This window comes from Saimiri boliviensis, chromosome 14, assembly GCF_048565385.1.
Source record: "Saimiri boliviensis isolate mSaiBol1 chromosome 14, mSaiBol1.pri, whole genome shotgun sequence".
Lineage (NCBI taxonomy): Eukaryota > Metazoa > Chordata > Mammalia > Primates > Cebidae > Saimiri > Saimiri boliviensis.
Genome location: NC_133462.1, coordinates 41,646,990 through 41,671,342, shown reverse-complemented (window position 1 = coordinate 41,671,342; position 24,353 = coordinate 41,646,990). Strand labels below are relative to the sequence as shown.

Genomic DNA, 24,353 nt, shown 5'->3' with positions numbered 1-24,353 from the left:
CCCACTAATCTAGCGTAAGTGATTTTATTTTATTTTATTTTATTTTATTTTATTTTATTTTATTATTTTTTTTTTGAGGTGGAGTTTCGCTCTTGTTACCCAGGCTGGAGTGCAATGGCACGATCTTGGCTCACCGCAACCTCCGCCTCCTGGGTTCAGGCAATTCTCCTGCCTCAGCCTCCTGAGTAGCTGGGATTACAGGCACGCGGCACCATGCCCAGCTAATTTTTTGTATTTTTAGTAGAGTCGGGGTTTCACCACGTTGACCAGGATGGTCTTGATCTCTTGACCTCGTGATCCACCCGCCTCGGCCTCCCAAAGTGCTGGGATTACAGGCGTGAGCCACTGCGCCCGGCTACGTAAGTGATTTTAAAGAAGGACACTCCACATCTGTGCAACTCAAAGTTGAGATGCCCATAAATTTCAGGCTGCAACTGCGTGTTTTTAAAAATTGTTTAGGCCGGGCGCGGTGGCTCACACCTGTAATCCCAGCACTCTGGGAGGCTGAGGTGGGTGGATCACCTCAGGTCAAGAGTTTGAGACCAGCCTGGCCAACATGGTGAAACCCAGTATCTACTGAAAATACAAAATTTATCCAGGCATGGTGGTGCGTGCAGTGAGCTGAGATCGCACCACTGCACTCCAGCCTTGGGGACACAGTGAGACTCTGTCTCAGAATAAAAAAACTTTACAAAACATCTCTTCAAATGAAAGACAGGAATACTGAAGGCAACGCACGTTCCCAGACCACAAAAGAAAAGAGCTGTAAAGAACGTGATGGTGACAGGTGGCGAAATGTGAATATGGATTAGATATTGGATAATAACATCAAGTCTACGAGAAACTTCATGAATTCATTGTATCTTCATTATTATGTAAGGGAACAGCCTTATTTTTAGAGGCACCCAGTCCCTTCCGGCCTCTTTAACAACAAGCAGGTGTACATGTTAAAATGTTCATAGCAGGTGAGGTGAGGAAACATCGTACCTGAGAGGTCATGGTACTCTTGTAACTTTTGAGATTCTTTCCAAAATAAAAAGTCAAAAAAAAAAATACATCTAAGTAGGGAGGAAAAAATAAGAAAATAGGGCTGGGTGCAGCGGCTCATGCCTGTAATCCCAGCACTTTGGGCGGCTGAGGTGGGCAAATCGCTTGAGGTCAGGAGTTCGAGACCAGCCTGGTCATCATGATGAAACCCTGTCTCTACTAAAAATATAAAAATTGGGTCAGGCACGGTGGCTCAAGCCTGTAATCCCAGTACTTTGGGAGGCCGAGGTGGGTGGATCACGAGGTCAAGAGATCGAGACCGTCCTGGCCAACATGGTGAAACCCCGTCTCTACTAAAAATACAAAAAATTAGCTGGGCATGGTGGCGCGTGCCTGTAATCCCAGCTACTCAGGAGGCTGAGGCCGGAGAATTGCCTGAACCCAGGAGGCGGAGGTTGCGGTGAGCCGAGATCGTGTCATTGCACTCCAGCCTGGGTAACAAGAGCAAAACTCCGTCTCAAAAAAAAAAAAAAAAAAAAAAAAAATATATATATATATATATATATATATAAATTACCCAGGCATGGTGGCGGGCACCTGTGATCCCAGCTATTCCAGAGGCTGAGGCAGGAGAATTGCTTGAACCAAGAAGCCAGAGATTGTAGTGAGCCAAGATGGTGCCATTGCACTCCAGCCTGAGCCACAGCTAGACTCTATCTTAAAAAAAAAAAAAAAAGGCTGGGTGTAGTGGCTTATGCCTGTAATCCTAGCACTTGGGAGGCCAAGGCGGGTGGATCGCCAGGTCAGGAGTTTGAGACCATCCTAGCCAACATGGTGAAACCCCATCTCTACTAGAAATACAAAAATTAGTTCAGCATGATGGTATGGACCTATAGTCCCAGCTACTCAGGAGGCTGAGGCAGGAGAATTGCCTGAACCCAGGAGACCTAAGTTGCAGTGAACTGAGATCGTGTCACTTTACTGCAGCTTGGCGACAGAGCAAGACTCTGTCTCAAAAAAAAAAAAAAAAATCATATTGAACCACCATTATAATTGCAGTCTGTCATTGACTGAAATGTCATGTAATGCCTAATGGTACGTATTTTACCACAATAAACACACATAGAGTAACGAGGTGTCATATCCACGTTTAGGTTATAAGACACTGTAACTTCCATCTTGCTAGCAGAATGTCTTGTCTTCTAAGTTTTCAGGCTTTTACAGCAACCCACCATGTGGAAGAGACCCCTATATGAGTTTGCAAGTGGCTTTTTTCCCTTTCTGATCCTTTTTTTTTCTTTTAGAGATGGGATCTTGCTATATTGCCCCGGCTGGTGTGCAATGGCTATTCACAGGTGCAATCATAATGCAGTACAGCCTGAAACTCCTAGTCTCAAGCAATTCTCATGCCTCAGCCTCCAGAGTAGCTGGGCCTACAGGCACTGAACACCTCACCTGGCTTCCCCCGCGTCAGATCTTCAGATGAGACACCAGCCTTGGCTAACACCTTGAAGAAAATCTGTGGAAGGTTCTGAGGCAGGTAAGCCACAGAAACAGTGAGATAATGAATATGATTATTTTAAGCCATTAAGATTTCAGGGGCCAGCCGGGCGTGGTGGCTCATGCCTGTAATCCCAGCACTTTGGGAGGCCGAGGTGGGCAGATCAACTGAGGTCGGGAGTTCGAAACCAGTCTGACCAACATGGTGATGTTGGTAGAAACCCGTCTCTACTAAAAATACAAAATTAGCTGGGCGTGGTGGTAGGCGCCTGTAATCCCAGCTACTCCAGAGGCTGAGGCAGGAGAATCACTTGAACCCCGGAGACGGAGGTTGCAGTGAGCAGAGATCTTGCCATTGCACTCTAGCCTGGGCAATAAGAGTGAAACTCTGTCTTAAAAAAAAAAAATTTGCGGAGCTAGGTGAGGTGGCTCATGCCATTAATCCCAGCACTTCAGGAGGCCAAAATGGATGGCTTGAGCCCAGGGGTTTGAGACTAGCCTGGGCAACATGGCAAACCCCATTTCTACAAAAATTTAAAAATTAGCTGGGCATGGTGGTGCCCACTTTTAGTCCCAGTTAATCGGGAGGCTGAGGTTGGAATGGACCCTGATCCTGCCACTGCACTCCCTCTGGATGACAGAGGGAGCCCCTGTTTCAACAACAACAAAAAAGATTTGGGGCTATTTGTTACACAGCAATACAAAACTAACACACTATTGTTTTGATCATTATTATTAGAGGACGTTTCATAAAGTGAAAGAATATGGGGGCTTTCATAGCTAATCCTGGAGGGTGGGAATCCTTCCCTGCCTCCTAGCTTGTTCTTGCCCCACTGGCTCCCACTGGGAGCCTCAGTTTTCTCATCTGTAAGAGGGGGATGATAACAACGCCTGATTCTGGGATATAATAAGGATGAGAGGCAGATAAAGCGTTTAGCTCAGGCTCCCCACGTAGGGAGTGGTCAGGTACAGGGGACCTGGATGATGATGATGATGGCTGGGGGGACAGGGACTGTCTCCTGTCTTGTCTGGTGACATCCCCTTCTGAACAGAGACCTGGAGACTGCAGGGGTTTCAGCAATTGTTTGTTGATGCTGCAAGGTCTCTGTGCCCCTGTGGTGTTTGTCTGCCTGTCCTTCAGCGTGCCCTGCCCTCTGTGCTCGCTGTCCCCGTTTGTGATCTTCGCCATGTCGTGTCCTGTCCACCCACGTGTATGTCTTGTTATGTCCTTGGGGGGGCTCGGAGCAACTGAGCTGTGGGTGCGGGGGACTGGGAGCGGGAGCTGAGGTAGGGAGGGAAGGAGGAAGGGAGGGAGGCAGCGCTCGCCTGGCCCTCGTGATCCCCCCTCCTCGTCTCTCGCCGAGGACCCTCAGCGCAGCCACTTCTCCAGGCACTCGGCGGAGAGAACGCGCGTAGGCGTTGCCGTGGCAACGCCGCGATGCCCAGCAACAAGTCCGCGGCGTGCGTCACGTGCTCGCGCGGACCAATCCGCGGGCCCGCCAGGAAGCAGGTCAGCCTGGGCCAAAGTCCGCCTCCTCCCTCCCGGCGAGAGGCTCCCAGCTAATTACCGTAATTGCGGTGGGAGAGCTGCCGGGTGCGCGGAGGCTGGGGCTGGGGCTGGGGCTGGGGGCTGGGCAGGCCCTGAGGAGCTGAGCAGGAGGCTGGAAAGCACGACTGTCTCCTCCGCCAGCCTCGCTGCTGCCTCCAACACCACCATCGAAGCGCTCATTAGGCGCCTACTGTGTGCACCTGCTGTTGAAGGGGGTGAGGTTGGAGTGTTTGCAGTAAGGATAGGGAACCCTAGCCTCCAGCCTGGGTAAACCTAGATTTGGGGGCGCAGGGAACAGATTTGACTCTTAAGACTCAGGGTCTCAGAAACTATCTAATCGCTGTTGGCTGTATTGAACCAATCCCCCCACCCACTTCACGAAGGGTCAGGGTTTCCTCCTGCACAGAAATATAAAAGGTTTAAATCTTGAAGGGAGTTGGTTCTAGGTGGAGAGTTCAAATCCCGCCTCTGTCATTTACTGCTGTGTGACTCTGTGAGTCCCTTAACCTCTCTGAACCCTCGACTCCTCAGCGGTTAAAAAAACAGGTAGGACTGGGCACAGTGGCTCACGCCTGTAATCTCAGCACTTTAGGAGGCTAAGGCGGGCGGATCACCTGAGGTCAGAAATTGGAGACCAGCCTGGTCAACGTGGTGAAACCCTATCTCTACTAAAACTACAAAAATTAACCAGCCCAGTGGCAGGCACTGGGTAGTTCCACCTACTTGGGAGGCTAAGGCAGGAGAATTGCTTGAACTTGGGAGGCGGAGGTTGCACTGAGCTGAGATTGTGCTTCTGAACTACAGCCTCAGTGTTAAAGCCAGACTCTGTCTCAAAAAACAAACAAACAGGTCCAGCATGGTGGCTCACACCTGTAACCCCAGCATTTTGGGAGGCTGAGGCAGGCAGATCATGAGGTCAGGACTTCGAGACCAGCCTGGCCAACGTAGTGAAACCCCGTCTCTACTAAAAATACAAAAATTAACCAGGTGTGGTGACATGAAGCTATAGTCCAAGATCCTCAGGAGGCTGACGCGGGAGAATCACTTGAACCTGGGAAGCGGAGGCTGCAGTGAGCCGAGACTGCGCCATTGCGCTGCAGCCTGGGCAACAGAGCGAGACTGCATCTCGTATTATTGAGAGAATGTGTGTGAAGTGTACAGCAAGTATTTAACAAACATCACCACGGTCCCTGCTCTGAGTTCTGAGCTGTGCATCCTTCCAAGTATCATTGAGTGGCACCGAGCCCCAGTTTTTCCATAGATAAGATGAAGGAAGGCCGGGTGCGGTGGCTGAAGCCTGTAATCCCAGCACTTTGGGAGGCCGAGGCGGGTGGATCACGAGGTCAAGAGATCGAGACCATCCTGGTCCACATGGTGAAACCCCATCTCTACAAAAAATACAAAAAATTAGCAGGGCATGGTGGCGCGTGCCTGTAATCCCAGCTACTCAGGAGGCTGAGGCAGGAGAATTGCCTGAGGCCCAGGAGGCGGAGGTTGCGGTGAGCCGAGATGGCGCCATTGCACTCCAGCCTGGGTAACGAGCGAAACTCTGTCTCAAAAAAAAAAAAAAGATGAAGGAATGGGAGAAGCGACCTTGTATCAGATTCACTGCCCTGGTTTGTGTCCTACACAATGTTCTCTGGGTTGTTTTTTGTTTTTAATTATTCATAACTCAAGGCCAGGTACGGTGGCTCTCACCTGAATCCCAGCACTCTGGGCGACCTGACGGAGGCAAGAGGATCTCTTGAGGCCAGCAGCTGAACACTACCCAGGGTGACAGAGTGAGACCACGTTTCTGAAAAAAAAAAAATTTTTAAAAAGCAAGAAAATTAGCTCAAAGTGGGGGCTTTCATGTGAAGGCATTTAAATTTCTAATTACTGACTAGCTGATCTCTTTCTTCTTTCTTTCCCTCTCTTTCTTTCTCTTTCTCTCTTTCTCTCTCTCTTTCTTTCGAGACTGAATTTTGCTCTTGTTGCCCAGGCCAGAGTGCAATGATGTGATCTTGGCTCACTGCACCCTCCGCCTCCCAGGTTCAAGCAATTCTCCTGCCTCAGCCTCCCAGGTAGCTTGGATTATAGCCACGTGCCACCTGTATTTTGTATTTTTAGTAGAGATGGGGTTTCACCCTGTCTAAAAATTTTTGTATCTTTAGTAGAGACAGGGTTTCACAGTGTCGACCAGGCTGGTCTCGAACTCCTGACCTCAGGTGATCCACTCACCTCGGCCTCTCAAGGTGCTGGGATTCCATTCATGAGCTACCATGACGGATCTAGCTGATCTCTTAACTCTTTCCAGTTATTTGCTTTGTTTGTTCTTTTATCAACAAGCATTAATTGAGCACCTAGTGTGTACCAGGCTCTACCGTGGGTCTGAGTCCTCAGCATCGTTGTACTGAACTCAGCACAACTGAGCCAAACTGCAGGGCAGCTTCAAGGAGTAAATGAGTTCCTTCAGTCATTCAATGAATTTCAGGCTCTGGGAAATACAGTATCAATAGTCGTGACTGTGGTATTGACCACAGGCATTGGCTCAGGACCTCAGTGAAGGGGAGGGCACATCTGGTTATCTGTCAGTTCACCACTGCTGTTTCTCTTCACCAGGTCTTTGCTCCTGCTGGCTGTTCCATCTTTCTGGGAAGACTTTCCCCTGATCAGGCCCTCTCCTCACCTTCTCCAGGAACAGCAGGAACAAAGACACAAGTGACAGAGCCTCTGATGGGCTCCCCTGGGTGCACCCCCCTTCACCACTGTGGCTGCCAGGAACTGTCTTCCTGTCTGCTCCCCTCTTAGGATGGGAGTCACTAGAAGGAAGTTGCAGAGGGGGACTGTACTTGGAAAGTTTTTTTGTTGTTGTTGAGACTGAGTCTCGCGCTGTTTCCCAGGCTGGAGTTCAGTGATGCAATCTCGGCTCACTGCAACCTCCGCCTCCCAGGCTCAAGCGATTCTCCTGGCTTAGCCTCCCGAGTAGTTGGGTCTACAGGTGCCTGCCACTACACCCAGCTAATTTTTTTGTTTTTAGTAGAGACAGAGTTTCACCGTGTTGCCCAGGATGGTCTAACTGCCGAGCTCATGACGGCCAAAGTGCTGGGATTACAGTTGAGAGCTACAGCAACTGGCCTGGTTTTTATTTATTTATTTATTTATTTATTTATTTTTTTTTTTTGAGACGGAGTTTCGCTCTTGTTACCCAGGCTGGAGTGCAATGGCGCGATCTCGGCTCACCGCAACCTCCACCTCCTGGGTTCAGGCAATTCTCCTGCCTCAGCCTCCTGAGTAGCTGGGATTATAGGCACGCGCCACCATGCCCAGCTAATTTTTTGTATTTTTAGTAGAGATGGGGTTTCACCATGTTGTCCAGGTTGGTCTCGATCTCTCGACCTTGTGATCCACCCGCCTCGGCCTCCCAAAGTGCTGGGATTACAGGCTTGAGCCACCGCGCCCGGCCTTTATTTATTTATTTAATTTTTTTTTTCTTTTTTTTTTTTTCGAGATGGAGCCTTGCTCTGTCACCCAGGCTGGAGTGCAATGGCGCGATCTCGGCTCACCGCAACCTCCGCCTCCTGGGTTCAGGCAATTCTCCTGCCTCAGCCTCCTGAGTAGCTGGGATTACAGGCACGTGCCACCATGCCCAGCTAATTTTTTGTATTTTTAGTAGAGACGGGGTTTCACCATGTGGACCAGGATGGTCTCGATCTCTTGACCTCGTGATCCACCCACCTCAGCCTCCCAAAGTGCTGGGATTACAGGCGTGAGCCACCACGCCTGGCCTTATTTAATTTTTTGAAACAGGGTCTTGCTCTGTTGCCCAGGCTGGAGTCCAGTGGCATGATAGCTCATTGCAGCCTCGACCTCCTGAGCTCAAGCCATCCTCCGGCCTCATCATCCAGAGTAGCTGGAACCACAAGTGAGTGCCATTATGCCCAGCTAATTTATATATATATATATATATATTTTTTTTTTTTTTTTTTTTTTTTTTTTTTTTTGTAGGGACAGGGTCTCCCCGTGTTGCCCGGGCTGGTCTCAAACCTTTGGCCTCAAGTGATCCTCCAGTCTTGGCCTCCCAGAGTGCTGGGATTACAGATGTGACCCACCAAGCCCAGCCCAGAATTTTGTTCATGTGTATTTTTCAGGAGCCTCTGAAAGCTGAGAAGGGAGAATACAGCTTTCACGCGAGGGCCTCCCAGGACTCAGAGCTGGGGAGGAAACCAGGTCTGCAGGAACTTGGCTTGACTCTGCAACTCAAGAGCCACCTTTTGGAGACTGGGTTCTGGTCCCACTTCAGACTGAGGTACCAACCACAGAATTTGGCTGAAAGTGGAGACCCTGGTCCCAAAAGGCAGCTGTCTCTGTTTCTCTGCTGCGTGAGCTTGGGCAAGTGTCTCAACTCTCTGTGCCTCCTTCTGCCCCCAGGAAATGGCATTAATAAGCACCAAGCTTGGGAAGCTACGGTGAGGATGAGATGAAACGGAGAGCTGGCACCTACTACATTTTCAGTAAGTGGCAACTGGCGTTATCATTTAAATGGACTGGGGACTGATTGGAAGGAAGTCATGACAGTCACAAAACCAATAGAAAGCTAGAAAATCGCTTTTTTTTTTTTTTTTTTTTTTTTTTAAAGACAGGGTTTCACCACGTTGGTCAGGCAGGTCTTGAACTCCCGACCTCAGGTGATCTGCCTGCCTTGGCCTCCAAAGTGCTTGGATTACAGGCATGAGCCACCACGCCCGGCTGAGAAAAATCACTTTTGAGAACAGGCAGGTACCAAGAGAAGAGCCTTTGAGGGAAGCAGCAAGATGGCAGGCAGGGAAACACCCAGCCTAGCCCCAGCCAGCATCTTTCAGTATGACTACGGGCTAGCAATCCGACTTCTGTCTTCTTCCCTGTTCTCCATCTTTCTCCCTGGAGGATGAGGGTGTGTGTTGGAACAGATACCCTGGGAAAGGTTCTGGAAGGCTCCAGAAGGTTCTGGAAGGTCCAAATCCAAATCTGGTACTCATAGTACATTGACAAATATTTATTGGGGCTCAATATTTTCAGGACATTGTGCTTCATGTTAGGGTTGCCAGAAAGAATGGCAAGGCAAGAAAAAAAGTACATCAAAGAGGGGAATAGGAAAGCTGGGTTCTAGTCCTTGCTGGGCCTCTGACTTGCTGCATGAGCTCTCTGGGCCGCAAGGAATTAAAAAGTAGGGGGGTTCTGTCATAGGAAGACCACCCTTCAGAGCCCTTCTCTGCCCCCTGCTTGCTGGGTGTCCCTGGGGAAAATGTCTTCACCTCTCTGGGCCTCCGTTTCCACTTCACAACAGTGGGATTCAGTCACTGTGCTGCAGGGCAGTTTCAAGGAGTAAATTAGATCATTCATTCATTCAGTGAATTTCAGGTATTGGGAAATAGAGTGTCTATTATAATGGGCACAACTTGACCCTCTATGGTATATAAAGCGCTTAGCACATAGTGAATGACAGACAGGGAGTACCAACATTGGGCCATCATCATCACCCGTAAAGTGCTCGGCACAAAACAGATGCTCAGTAAACCCTGGTTCGTAACACTGCAGTAGTTCCAGGACCTACATTGCAAGATTCTCTCCTCTCCCGCTGCATCTGAAGCATTAATATGCCAGGGAGCCAGAACTGAGACCTTTATTAGGGATTCCCTAGTGGCCTCAGGTGGGGAGGGTGACCTGCGTGTGGTCCTGTTTTCGTGCCCTGCCTCTTCTGGGTAAACGCCTCTGCTAATCTCCCCTTGCCCAGGCTGCGGGGTCAGGTTTCGGGGCCCCAGGCAGATGTTGTCCAGAGTAGCCCTGTTTTCTTAATCCTCAGGGCTCCAGAAATTGTCCTTAGAAGAAAGAACAACAGACCCGCCGAGGTCACCATCTGTGCGGTCTTGATTTGTAAATGCTCATGAGGGTGGCAGGAAAGAGGTCTCTATAGTAACGGCTGAGGAAGGGGCTGCCTGTGCGTGTGTGTGTGTGTGTGTGTGTGTGTGTGTGTGCGTGCGGGCGTGCTCGAGCACACACAGGGAGGGGGAATCGCCCAGACCCTTATTTCTAGACTTTTCTACACTGATGAGTTATTAATTAATTCTCATTGTTGGCTTCTTATTCCCAGAGATAATTAGCTACTGTTCCTAACGGAGTCGTGGGGACATTTTCTAAAGAGATTCATTCGCCTCTGCCCACCCACACCTGTCTATCTCCTGGGACACAAGCAAATGTTCAGAACACAGAGACCCAGAGAGGAGAAAAACGGAACAAAGAGGTCTCTCTGTGGAGCTCAGATTCCCAGTGAATGGACAAGAGCACAGCCTGAGTGAGCAGGGTCCAGTGCACAGAAAGTTATTATACAAACGTCAGCTATGGCTGAGTGTGGTGGCTCGCGCCTGTAATCCCAACACTTTGGGAGGCCAAGGCAGGAGGATCACTTGAGGTCAGAAGTTTAAGACCAGCCTGGCCAACGTGGTGAAACTCCATCTCTACTCTACTAAAAATACAAAAATTGCCGGGCGCGGTGGCTCAAGCCTGTAATCCCAGCACTTTGGGAGGCCGAGGCGGGTGGATCACGAGGTCGAGAGATCGAGACCATCCTGGTCAACATGGTGAAACCCCGTCTCTACTAAAAATACAAAAAATTAGCTGGGCATGGTGGCGCGTGCCTGTAATCCCAGCTACTCAGGAGGCAGAGGCAGGAGAATTGCCTGAACCCAGGAGGCAGAGGTTGTGGTGAGCCAAGATAACGCCATTGCACTCTAGCCTGGGTAACGAGCGAAACTCTGTCTCAAAAAAAAAAAAAAAAAAAAAAAAAATTAGCCAGGCATGGTGGCGTATGCCTGTCATCCCAGCTACTTGGGAGGCTGAGGCAGGAGATTCTCTTGAACCTGGGAGGTGCAGGTTGCAGTGAGCCAAGGATCAAGCCACTACACTCCAGCCTGGGTGACAGAGTGAAACTGTCTCAAAAATAAATAAATAAATAAAATTAAGTTTAAAATAAATAAAAAGAAGCAAAAGATGGCTGAGTGTGGTGACTCACGTCTGTAATCCCAGCACTTCAGAGGCTGAGGTGGGAGGATCACTTGAACCCAGGAGGTTGAGGCTACAGCAAACCATGATCATGCCACTGCATTCCAGCCTATGTGACAGTGAGACCCTGCCTCAAAAATGAACAAAAAAAGAGGCTGGGCTCAATGGCTCACGTCTGCAATCCCTGAACTTTGGGAAGGCTGAGGCAGGTGGATCACGGGGTCAACAATTCCAGACTATCTTGGCCAAGATGGTGAAACCGCGTCTCTACCAAAAATACAAAGATTAGCTGGACATGGTGATGCACGTCTGTAATTCCAGCTACACAGGAGGCTGAGGCAGGAGAATCGCTGGAGCCCAGGAGGCAGAGGTAGCAGTGCACTCCAGCCTGGAGACAGAGTGAGACTCCATCTCAAAAAAAGACAAAATTATCTATATCTATATATTGAGAGAAAGAGGGGTAAAAGATGCTACGCACTTATTAGGTAGTTAAAAATAAAACCAAACAATACCAACAGCTAGCTGATAAGGGCATGAAGCAACTAGAACCCTTATCCACTGCTTGTGGGAATGCAAAATGATACAATTGCTTTGGGAAAAGTTTGACAGTCTCTTATAAAGTTAAATATACACTTCGCATATGACCCAGCCATCGCACTCCTAGGTATTTACCATAGAGATGTGAAAATTTATTGCCCACATGAAACCCTGCATGTAAATATTTTATCTATTTATTTATTTATTGAGATAAGAGTCTCGCTTATTGCCCAGGCTGCAATGCAGTGGCGCCTTCTCTGCTCACTGCAAACTCCTTCTCCTTGGTTCAAGCAATTCTTCTGCTTCAGTCTCTGAAGCTAATTTTTGTATTTTTAGTTGAGACAGGGTTTCACTATACTGGCGAGGGTGGTCTTGAACTCCTAACCTCATGATCCACCTGCCTCGGCCTCCTAAAGTGCTGGGATTACAGGCATGAGCCACCACCCCCAGCCCATGTAAATATTTATAGCAGCTTTTTCTTTTCTTTTCTTTTTTTCTTTTTCTTTCTTTCTTTTTTTTTTTTTTGAGGCGGAGTTTTCGCTCGTTACCTTGTTACCCAGGCTGGAGTGCAATGGCGCCATCTGGGCTCACCGCAACCTCCGCCTCCGGGGTTCAGGCAATTCTCCTGCCTCAGCCTCCTAAGTAGCTGGGATTACAGGCACGCGCCACCATGCCCAGCTAATTTTTTTTATTTTTAGTAGAGACGGGGTTTCATCATGTTGACCAGGATGGTCTCGATCTCTTGACCTCGTGATCCACCCGCCTCGGCCTCCCAAAGTGCTGGGACTACAGGCTTGAGCCACCATGCCCAGCCTATAGCAGTTTTTTCCTAATAATCTCCAAACACAGAAGATGTTCCAGAACCTAATGTCCTTGGACTGATGAATGAGAAAACTGGCCATAGCTCATCCACGTGATGGAATACTACTTGATAATAAAAAGGAGGGCTGGGCATGGTGGCTCATGCCTGTAATCCCAGCACTTTGGGAGGCCGAGGCAGGCAGATCAAGAGGTCAGGAGCTGGAGACCAGCCTGGCCAACATGGAGAAACCCTGTCTGTACTAAAAATGCACAAAGTAGCCGGGCGTGGTGGCGCACACCTGTAGTCCCAGCTACTCAGGAGGCTGAGGCAGGAGAATCACTTGAACCCAAGAGGCAGAGGTGGCAGTGAGTCGAGATCACACCACTGTAGTCCAGCCTCAGTGAGCCACTGTGCCTGGCTGGAATCTATCTTATGGGACTATCCTGAGGCCTTCAGAACACTCAGCAGGTAGAATGTTTGATGCTGAACCTGGCACAGAGTAAATGCTTAGGGAGGGGCAGAGAGAAAGGGTGGCAGGTTTTCCTGTGCAACCTGAGGAACTTCACTTTGGTCCTGGCCTGAATGAGCAGGTCCTGTCCAGATGTCCCTGATGTATATCCCACCTGTCCCCTCTACCCTTGCTCACCCACCAGGGCCCTTATACTACCTGTTCCTTCTGCCTAATACCCATACCCACATGTGAGTAGAATTTTCATGTCTTTACCCTCCCTAAAGGCAAGGCTGGTTGCTGAATTCATCTATCTCCAGTGCCTGGCAAAACAAAAGTTTGCTGAGCAAATAAATGGGTGGAATAGCTCAGGGAAGAACAACTGCTGCATTATTAGAAAACCCGCCGTATGCAGACGTGATTGCTAGTGCCATGCTCAGCCATATTGGGATTTCAGGTAAAAGGAAAAGTCAGAAAGGCTGGTTCTGTCCTTATTTTAAATTTTTGATATTTGTTCATTGTGGATTTGGGCATACATTTAGATTTCTTTTTTTTTTTTTTTTTTTTTTTGAGACAGAGTGTCACTCTGTCCCCAGGCACCAAGCAGTGGCACAATCTCGGCTCACTGCAACCTCTGCCTCCCGGGTTCAAGCAATTCTCCTGCCTCAGCCTCCCGAGTAGTTGAGACTACAGGCACACGCCACCATGCCCAGCTAATTTTTGTATTTTTAGTAGAGACGGGGTTTCACCATGTTGGCCAGGCTGGTCTCGATCTTTTGACCTTGTGATCTGCCCGCCTCGGCCTCCCAAAGTGCTGGGATTACAGGCTTGAGCCACCATGCCCGGCCACATTTAGATTTCTTAAAACATTGCATGGATTATTATTTTTTTTTTGAGACAGGGTCTTGCTCTGTCACTCAGGCTGGAGTGCAGTGGTGCAGTCACAGCTCACTGCAGCCTTGATCTCCTGGGCTCAAGTGATCCTCTCACCTCAGCCTCCCAAGTAGCTGGAACCACAAGTGGCTCTCTCTCTCTCCCTCTCCTCTCTCTCTCTCTCAAAAACGGGGCCTCACTCACTATGTTGCCCAGGTTGGTCTTGAACTCCTGGCCACAAGTGATCCTCCCACCTTGGCCTCCCAAAGTGCTGGGATTACAGGCATGAGCCATTGCACCTGGCCTGAGATATTATTTATCTTGATTCTTGAGGTTTTTTTTGGTGTCCCTTTAAATTTTGCACCTGAGGCAAGTGCAAAACTAGCCCCTGCTCTGATTATTTCCAACATGTCTATATCATTAATTCCTCATCAAATCCTCTACTATTATCAACACTTCACAGTTGAGGAAACTGAGGCACAACTGTGCCCAATGCCCCAAAGGAAGGAGAAGAAAAATCTGAATTTGAACCCTAGTTTCTTTGTTTTTTGGTTCAGAGCATGCCCAGTATAGCACTACAAAAAGCAGAATTGTATAATTTGGGTTTTGAGTTAAGGAATCAAAATCTTCACCTTCTGTCCCACTTCTGCCCCAGAGTCTTGTGAGCCCTCCATTTTCACCGACATCAGTTGCCCTAGGTGAAACTGGACTTTAATATTCTCTACATCCCGGGCCGGGCGCGGTGGCTCAAGCCTGTAATCCCAGCACTTTGGGAGGCCGAGGCGGGTGGATCATGAGGTCAAGAGATCGAGACCATCCTGGTCAACATGGTGAAACCCCGTCTCTACTAAAAATACAAAAAATTAGCTGGGCATGGTGGCGCGTGCCTACAATCCAGCTACTCAGGAGGCTGAGGCAGAATTGCCTAAACCCAGGAGGCGGAGGTTGCGGTGAGCCGAGATCGTGCCATTGCACTCCAGCCTGGGTAACAAGAGTGAAACTGTCTCAAAAAAAAAAAAAAAAAAAATTCTCTACATCCCTTATGTTGCCCCAGAACAGTTTACCAGCTTTTTCTCTTCTTTCTTTCTTTCTCTTTCTTTCTTTTCTCTCTCTCTTTTTTTTTTTTTTTTTTTTAGAGACGGGGTTTCACCACATTGGTCAAACTGGTCTCGAACTCCTGACCTCAGACGAACCACCCGCCTCAGCCTCCCAAAGTGCTGGGATTACAGGCTTAAGCCACTGCGCCCGGCCCAACCAGCTTTTTCTTTCCTGAACCAGCAGCAATAGCAAAAACTGGGAATGAGAAGAAACAGGTACCAGTCAGGACACCTGAACCAACTTGGAGCTCAGGAACCCAGGAGGGGATTGGGGCTAGTGGGCAGACTCCATGGTCCACAATGAGTGCTCCGTCCCCATCCAAAAATATCCCCTAGCCCAGTTTTTGGGCAGATGCCAGACTTTTATTCTGAAGCGTAGGCCACAACCTATGAGGTAATCTTTGGAGCTTCGTCCTGAGGTGGAATCCCATTGGCCAGTTGGAGAAGCCCCTCCTAGGATTCCTGGCACTCCGCCTTCCCCGAAGCCCATAAAAGCGCAGGTCCCTGCCTTGGTAGCCACCGGACACCTGCATCTGCCAAGAAGACTGGAAGCAGGTGAGGCACACAGAGGGAGAGGCCCACAGCTGCGTGGGAGGAGGGGTGGTCTGAGGGACGTGGGATCCTGGGAAGGAGGCTGGTTTGCAGGTCGGCGCATAGATGTTTTCGCAGAAAGGGGCAGAGATGGCGAAGTTGGACGGTCTGGAAAGCAGAGACCAGCGGGGCTGACTGCTTGGGAGGTAAGTTCTGGGGACGTGTTACAGGGTGAGGAGCAGGCATAAGGGCTAATTGCGACCCCTCTGTGTCTCCCCCTTGCCATTCTGAAACTCCCCAGGAAGAAGCCAGGAGGGGAAATAAATTGAGTGGGGGTGGGGTTTCCCAAGGATCCAAGGAACCGAGAACGAAGAGGGGTGGGGGAACCGGGAAACAGAGAGGAAAATCAAGTTTTCTTCAGCACCAGGGACAGCTCTCCACCGACCGAGGGAGGAGAATGCTATTTATTTCAGCACCAAGTCTCGGGACAGTGCCTCTCGGTGGGGGGGGGGGGCACTGAGAAGAGAACAACTACCTGTTTCAGCACCGGGGCTCAGGACAGCTCCCAGTGGGCTCCGTTTAGGCGCCAGGACCCTGGACAGCTCCTCCAGGTAACCGGAGAGCCCTTGGACCCTGATTTTGGGGGAGGAGGATGAGAGAGGGTGGTATGAGGTGCCTGGCATTTCTGGCACTTGAGACTCGCCCCTCATGTAATGTATTTTTAAACAAAGTATTTTCCAGAGAAGTCCACATAGAAGTCTGTAATTTTCTCTTTTTTTCTTTTTTTTTTTTTGAGACAAGAGTCTTGCTCTGTCACCCAGGCTGGAATGCAGTGGCACGATCTCGGCTCACTGCAACCTCTGCCTCCCGGATTCAGGCGATTCCCCTGCCTCAACCTCTCGAGTAGCTAGGATAACAGGCACACACCATCACACCCAGCTATTTTTTGTATGTTTAGTAGAGATGGGTTTCACCATGTTGACCGGGCTGATCTCGAACTCTTGACCTCGTGATTCGCTCACCTCGGCCTCCCAAAGTGCTGGGATTACAGGCGTGAACCACCCCGCCTGGCCCAAGTCTGCAATTTTCAACAGGTAAAATGCCCTGCTGGGGGAATGGGTGCCTGCCAAGATGACATTGTGGTGTCCCTTCCAGACTTCCAGGAGAAACCTTGTACCAAGCGTTTTACATATATCATATCATGCCATCTTCAACCCTAGGATATGGGTGTTACTATGCCCACATGACATTTGGGGAAGCCAAGGCCCAGAGGGAGGTGGAAAAATAACCAACCCAGGGGGTCTCAGCCCAAAGTGAAGCTGTAAGTCAGTGCCATCAGTCCAACTCCAAATCCCATGTTTCTCTTGTGCCTGGGTGGGAGGTGGGCCCTTGGAGATCAGACCCTGCCTCTCTCCAGGAGAACCGGGAATGGAAAACAGGGAGGCAGCACAGAGGCAGGAAGCCCACGTGTCACAGCTTGGCTCAGGTGAGGAAGAAGAGCCGGGCAGGGGTCTCAGATATAGGACAGAAGGTGGCGAAGAAGATTAGAGTGGCTATGGTCTAGTGCTGTGTGGAAGACTAGTGATTTTGTTGTTCTGATGTACTATGACAACAAGTCACAGCCGGCCTCATAGCGCAGACTTCTCCCATCGACCTTCGCCTAAAATGAGCTGGCCATTGGGGGAGAACCAGGGAGGCTGGGGCGGGGGGGTCGCTTCCACTCAGAGGGTGGGCTGGCTCACTTCAGGGGATAGACTGGGGCAGGGGAGGGAAGCAAACAAAGACATACATCCTGTGCTCATACAGCCATGCACCATGTATGTTGTTGATCATACATCACTTGTACACCCCCACAAGCCTGGAGATAGAAAATATCTGACTCTAAACCCAAAACCTCGAACCACCTCACGGTGCTTTCCTGGGGGAATTAGTGAGGGAATGGCATTAAAACCCTCCCTAGACCAAGGTTCTCAAGGTACTTCTTTATTAAAAAACTTTTTTTTTTTTTTCTTCCCCGAGTGTGATGGCTCATGTCTGTAATCCCAGCACTTTGGGAGGCGGAGGCAGGTGGATCACCTGAGGCCAGGGGTTCCAAACCAGCCTGGACAACATGGTGAAACTCCATTTCTCCTAAAAATAGGAAAATTAGCTGGGCGTTGTGGCACATGCCCGTAGTCCCAGCTACTCAGGAGGCTGAGGCATAAGAATCCCTTGGACCCAGGAGGCAGAGGCTGCACGAGCCAGGATTGCACCACTGCACTCCAGCCGGGGTGGCATAGTGAGATTGTGTCTCAAAAAATTTATTTTATTATTATTTTTTAGAGACGTGACCTCCTGCCTCAGCCTTTGAAAGTCCTAGGATTACAGGTGTGAGCCACTGCACCCAGCCTAAGGGTACTTTTCAGTAAACGTTCCAGAAGTGAGCTAGGTGCTCACACCTGTAATCCTAACATTTTGGGAGGATGAGATGGGAGGATTGCTTGAGCACAGGAGTTCGAGAACAGCCTGGGCAATATAGTGAGCCCTCATCTCTACAAGAAAAGAAAATGCTTTTTAAAATTAGCTGGGTGAGGTGACACATGCCTGTCATCCCAACTAACTTGGGAGGTGGGAGGAACACTTGAGCCTGGGAGTTCAAGGCTGCAGTGAGCCGTGACTGCACTGCTGCACTCCAGATTGGGCAGCAGAACAAGACCCTGTTTAAAAAAAAAAAAAAAAAAAAAAGTTTCAGAAAACATTCTTTTCCTGTCTGCTACCCATCACTGCCATGGGCCAATGACAGGACAAGTGTGAATTTGTGACTTACGGCATCATGAAGGCTCACCCTGTTGGCCAGCTGTGATGGCTCACACTTGTAATCCCAGCACTTTGGGAGGTCAAGGTTGGAGGGTAGCTTGAACTCAGGAGTTCAAGACCAGCCTGGGCAACACAGAGAGACCTCATGTCAATAAAGAATAAATACATTTGGGGCCGGGCACGGTGGCTCAAGCCTGTAATCCCAGCACTTTGGGAGGCTGAGGCGGGTGGATCACAAGGTCGAGAGATCAAGACCATCCTGGTCAACATGGTGAAATCCCGTCTCTACTAAAGATACAGATTAGCTGGGCATGGTGGCACGTGCCTGTAATCCCAGCTACTCAGGAGGCTGAGGCAGGAGAATTGCTTGAACCCAGGAGGCGGAGGTTGTGGTGAGCCAAGATCGCGCCATTGCACTCCAGCCTGGGTAACAAGAGCGAAACTCCGTCTCCAAAATAAAAATAAAAATAAAAATAAAATAAATAAATAAATACATTTGGCCAGGCGCGGTGGCTCAAGCCTGTAATCCCAGCACTTTGGGAGGCCGAGGCGGGTGGATCACGAGGTCAAGAGATCGAGACCATCCTGGTCAACATGGTGAAACCCCGTCTCTACTAAAAATGCAAAACATTAGCTGGGCATGGTGGCGCGTGCCTGTAATCCCAGCTACTCAGGAGGCTGAGGCAGGAGAATTGCCTGAACCCAGGAGGCAGAGGTTGCGGTGAGCCGAGGTCGCGCCATTGCACTCCAGCCTGGGTAACAAGAGCGAAACTCCGTCTCAAAAAACTAAATAAATAAATAAATACATTTAAGAAAGACTCACTTCCAATTTTCTGCAACACATAATCAAGTCACAAACTCCACATGGTACCTGTTCTCCAGCCTCACGGTTTTTGGCTTTGTTGTTCCCGCGGCTTGGAATGCACTCCCCCCACCTCCACCCAGAGACCCCTGCAACTGAGCCTGCCTTCTTCTGCAAGCTCCATTTCATCAAGGGAAACAATCCTGATTGCCTCATCATTTCCCATGTGAAGTCTGTACTGACATTCTCAGAGACCTGGGATATTGTGTCTCCAGCACATAGTCCAATTATTTTCAAGTTATCTAGTGATATGTCTATTTGTCTCCCTGTTACCCTGTGAGCTCCATGAGGGCAGAAACAATGTTTGTATTTTCACGGCTGCATCCCCAGTGCCTGGTCCAGGGCCCAGCACACCGCAGGCATACCATATACCATATCATAATCAATAAAGCCACCAAAGAATAAACCAATATATCAATCAATAAATGACTGTATGGCCTTGGCACACACAGGAAGATCCTTCTTCTAGGTCTCCCCCAGAGAGATACCGGAGGGCAACGGTTACTGCAGGTGTTTATTGGGGAAGCATAATTGAATTTGTGGACACTTAAGGGTCGGCCAGCCAACTTATAGCCCCAGGAGAGAGCCAGGCTCATTTAATTAGCAATTACAAGGCATTGATTCCTCATTAGCTTTGGCAACCCCGTCTCCCTCCTCGGCCCCAGACAAATGAAATCTTTCTCTCTCTCTCTCTCAGGAGGACTGCCTCAGTGGGTCCATTAACGAGCAGAGAAAATGAGATTAGAAGACACCTAAATGCCAGAGGCACTTTATGAATGGGCTGAGCAGAGGGAGGTTCAATGTCTGGGTGAGGTCTAATTGTGGGAGGTTTTCTGGTATATTTAGAGTTGTCCCCTGGGAATGGAAGGGCTTTCAGAAAGGAAAAGACACACAGATACTGCCTTTTGGGGGCCTCAGTGAAGGAGGATATTCTACTGTGGGTGTCTCCCAATCACCCCAAATTAATCATTTCAAAGTGAACACTCTGCCCAGCCCCCAGCTTCCTCCCCCATGTGCCCACGAATGTGATAGTTCCCCTACATGTCCAGGAGCCACCTCTCCTCATCCAGTCCCCATGGTCCCCAGGGCAAGTCACCGTGCTCAAACCCATCCGCTCTCTGTCCCCCAGCCCCCTGCATCCATGACCTCTGCCTCCCTGCCTCATCTTCTGTCTCCCCCCGCAGCCCACGCACATGTGCAGCCAGTTCATTTTCTACACACAGCAAAGGGTCTTTCCAGAACACGCATCTGACCAGGTCCCACTCCCACCTGTAACCCTTCCAAGAGCCCCACTGACTGCAGAGTAACATTCAAACATTTGGCTGGGCACAGAGGCTCAAGCCTGCAATCCCAGCACTTTGGGAGGCCAAGGCGGGTGGATCACTTGCACGGGACTACAGGTGTGTGCCACCACACCCGGCTAATTTTTTCACTTTTAGTAGAGACGAAGCTTCACCATGTTGGCCAGGCTGGTCTCGAACTCCTCACCTCAAGCGATCCACCGGCCTTTGCCTCCCAAGGTGCTGGGATGACAGGCGTGAGCCACCACACCTGGCCTAATTGTTTTCAGTCTCTCTCGGTTGCCTAGGCTAGAGCGCATTGGTGCAATCTCCGTTCACTGCAACCTCCACCTCCTGGTTTCGAGTGATTATCCTTGAAATGAAGTATATCATACTTCCTTTTGTACCTCTGTCTTGTTCGAAAAATAAATGACAGCTGGGTGCAGCGGTGCCTACTGTAATCACAGTTACTTGGAATTACAGGCATGCGCCACCATACCCAGCTAGTTTTTGTATTTTTAGTAGAGATGGGGAAGGTCTCACCAAGTTGGTGAAGTTCATCTTGAACTCCTGACCTCAAGTGATCTGCCCACCTCGGCTTCCCAAAGTGCTGGGATTACAGGCATGAGCCACCGCGCCCGGCCCTTATGAGTCTCATTAAAGCCACACTAACCTTTTACTCCCCCTCTTCAAAGACTCCTGGGAGTCCTGAGTTTTTTCCCCGGCAGTTTCATCTTTGTAACCCCCTCCTCCCCATGCACACCCCCGGCTCAGTGCTGGCATCCAATATTTACTTTGGGTATAAATGCTTGTGACTGAGTCTACCGCCTTCATCAGACACAAAATCCTGGAAGCCACACCACACACTCCTGTCAAGATGAGCCATCACCCACAGAGGTCCAACCAATTTACCACCCTCTCCTAGCCACCCCCAAGGACCCAGCTTGCAGCTGCCTCCTCAATGGCTTTAGAAACTGAACAAGGTGCACGGTCCGTGCCCGCCCTCCTGAGCTTTCCCGTTATCGCTGGTTAATTTGACAGAACACGTTGTGCTTCATTTCGTGCTGTTGTCTTGCTGGAAAAGAGTGACAGCTGGGTGCAGCGGTGCATACTGGGGTCACAGTTACTTGGGAGAACTGCTTGAGCACAGGAATCGGAGGCTGCAGTGAGCTATGATTGCCCCGCTAGACTCCAGCCTGGGCAACAGAGCAAGACCCTCTTTAAAAATACGTGAGAGAGGCTGCGTGTGGTGGCTCAAGCCTGTAATCCCAGCACTTTGGGAGGCCGAGGGGGGTGGATTGCTTGAGCTCAGGAGTTTGGGACCAGCCTGGCCAACATGCTGAAACCCCATCTCTACCAAAAATACAGAACGAACAAAGAAAAAACATTGACAAACATGGTGTCACAAGCCTGTAGTCCCAGCTTCTCAGGAGGCTGAGGTGAGAGGATCACCTGAGCTTGGGAGGTGGAGGTTGCAGTGAGCCAAGATTGAGCCACTGCACCCCAGCCTGGGTGACAGAGGGAGACCACAACTCGGGGAGGGGGGGAAAAGGTGGCACAATGGCTCACCCCTGTAATCTCAGCACTTTGGGAGGCCAAGGCAGGCAGATTATGAGATCAGGAGATCAAGACCATCCTGGCTAACATGGTGAAACCCCATCTCTACTAAAAATACTAAAAATTAGCCTGCCGTGGTGGCACATGCCTGTAATCCCAGCTACTCTGGGAGGCTGAGGCAGGAGAATTGCTTGAACCCAGGAGGTGGAAGTTGCACTGAGCCAAGATTGTGCCACTGCACTCTAGCCTGAGTGACAGAGCAAGACTGTGTCTCACAAAAAAAAAAAAAAAAAAAAAAAAAAAAGGAAAGGAAAAAAAAATGTGTGAGAGAGATCCCCTTCTACCCTGGCCACAGAGCAATTAAATTATGATTTTAATCACCTAGAGTTAAGTGTCAGAATCCACAGGTTAGCCAGGTGTAATGCCTCGTATCCTGCCATCCTAGCTGCTTGGGAGGCTGATATGGGTTGATGGCTTGAGGTCAGGAGTTTGAGACCAGTGTGGGCAACCTAGTAAGACTCCCCTCTGTAAAAAAGAAAGAGGAGGTTGGTCATGGTAGCTCAGGCCTATAATCTCAGCACTTTGGGAGGCCAAGGTGGGTGGATCACCTGAGATCAGGAGTTTGAGACCAGCCTGGCCAACGTAGCAAAACCCCCAATCTCCTAAAATTACAAAAATTAGGCCGGGCGCTGTGGCTCAAGCCTGTAATCCCAGCACTTTGGGAGGCCGAGGCGGGTGGATCACGAGGTCGAGAGATCGAGACCAGCCTGGTCAACATGGTGAAACCCCGTCTCTACTAAAAATACAAAAAATTAGCTGGGCATGGTGGCTCATGCCTGTAATCCCAGCTACTCAGGAGGCTGAGGCAGGAGAATTGCCTGAACCCAGGAGGCGGAGGTTGCGGTGAGCCGAGATCGCGCCATTGCACTCCAGCCTGGGTAACAAGAGCAAAACTCCATCTCAAAAAAAAAAAAAAATTACAAAAATTAGCTGGGCAAGGTGGCACATACCATGTCTCAGCTACTTGGGAGGCTGAGGTGGGAGGATTGCTTGAATCAGGAAGGCAGAGGTTGCAGTGAGCTGAGATTGTGCCACTGCACCCCGGCCTGAGCCGGGCCTTTTTTTTTTTTTTTTTTTTTTTTATATGGTGTTAAAATGAAGAGTGAGACGTCATTTAAAAAAAAAAAAAAAAAAAAAGCCATTCTTCTTCCCATGCCCCAGGCCCTGGCAACCATTTATCTGACTTCTTTCTCTCTGGATTGGCCTGTTCCGACATGTCATAGAAATGGGATCACACATTGTGCCGCCTTTTGCATCTAACTTCTCTCACTGAGCCTGATGTCCTCAAGGTTCTTGAGCGTCCTTCCTTTTCACGGCTGGAGTTATATTCCATTGCATGGATATACCACATTTTCCTTATCCAGACACTGATGGCTTTAGATAAGTGATCTCCTGTGAGGTTGGTAGTCTCATTGCACCCCATTTTTCAGGAGAGGAAACTGAGGCCCAGAGAGGTCAGGCAAGTTGCTTGAGGTTGCTCAGCTGCTGGTGGCTTAGCCAGGATTTCAATCCAGGCAGTTTCATCTAGGGTCTACAAACTGAATCCCTACCTTCATCCCTTTAACAGTTTGGTATTCAGAGAGACAATGTAGCAATTATTATTATTTTTAAGACAAAGTCTGACTCTGTCACCCAGGGTGGAGTGCAGTGGTACGATCTCGGCTCACTGCACCCTCTGCCTCCTGGGTTCAAGCCATTCTCTGCCTCAGTCTCCCAAGTAGCTGGGATTACAGGCACCCACCACATGCCTGGCTAATTTCTGTATTTTTAGTAGAGATGGGGTTTCACCATGTTGAGCAGGCTGGTCTTAAACTCCTGACCTCAAGTGATCCACCCACCTCGGCCTCCCAAAGTGCTGGGAGTATGGGCGTGAGCCACCGCACCCCACCCAATCCAAGCAGTCTGATCCACAGCCTGCAAGTTGAATCCCTACCTTCTATCCCTCTAACAGTTTGGTATTCAGAGACAATGTGGTAATTACGTATTTCTGTCATTTTCCCAGGGGAGGATGCGAAGATGCAGACAGGCGCTGTGGCGACCCAGTAAAACATCCTCAGCTAGAGCTGGAACTGAAGCCTCATGTTTGGGCAGGGTGCCTTGAGGGTCCTCTCTGACACCTGGTTGGCTCCCTTGCGCATGTTTCAGAGACTTTTCCTGCAGGGAGGGAAGTGAGGGAGGAGGGCAGAACTTAACGCTGCAACACCCAAGGGCTCAAACGGTGATTGTCTCCCACCAGGGAGGGCGGGGGGCTGCCAGAGAGAGCCTTGATTATTTTCTGCACCCTAATGGGTCCTTCCTAAAGAGAGTGGCTTTGTTTCCATGACAACAAGCCCGCAGCATCAGAGCAAGATGGTGTAGTCTCCTCCCCCGACCCACATCTGGTTCGGGAATCTCTACCCCTCTGTCCCTGTCATTTCGAATTGCAGGAATCCAGCTGTGGCTCAGCCCAAGACCAGA

The 24,353-nt window shown here is 49.7% G+C and overlaps 1 protein-coding gene and 1 long non-coding RNA gene across 2 annotated transcripts in view; one reads left to right on the top strand and one right to left on the bottom strand.

The window, feature by feature from the left end:
* Window positions 1-5,545: 5,545 nt before the first annotated feature.
* Window positions 5,546-24,353, bottom strand: part of LOC141581043 (uncharacterized) — a 37,798-nt gene continuing 18,990 nt past the window's right edge. The window contains exon 4 of the long non-coding RNA XR_012513484.1: window positions 5,546-5,831. This is a non-coding gene — a long non-coding RNA (uncharacterized LOC141581043). The remainder of the gene's footprint in view (window positions 5,832-24,353) is intronic.
* LOC101040523 (putative uncharacterized protein encoded by MIR7-3HG) lies at window positions 15,101-22,956 on the top strand. Its single transcript, XM_074385525.1, is given in 5 exon segments — window positions 15,101-15,185; window positions 15,371-15,547; window positions 15,815-15,849; window positions 15,851-15,951; window positions 19,051-22,956. Coding segments are annotated over 5 exon segments (627 nt in total). The 3' UTR covers window positions 19,280-22,956.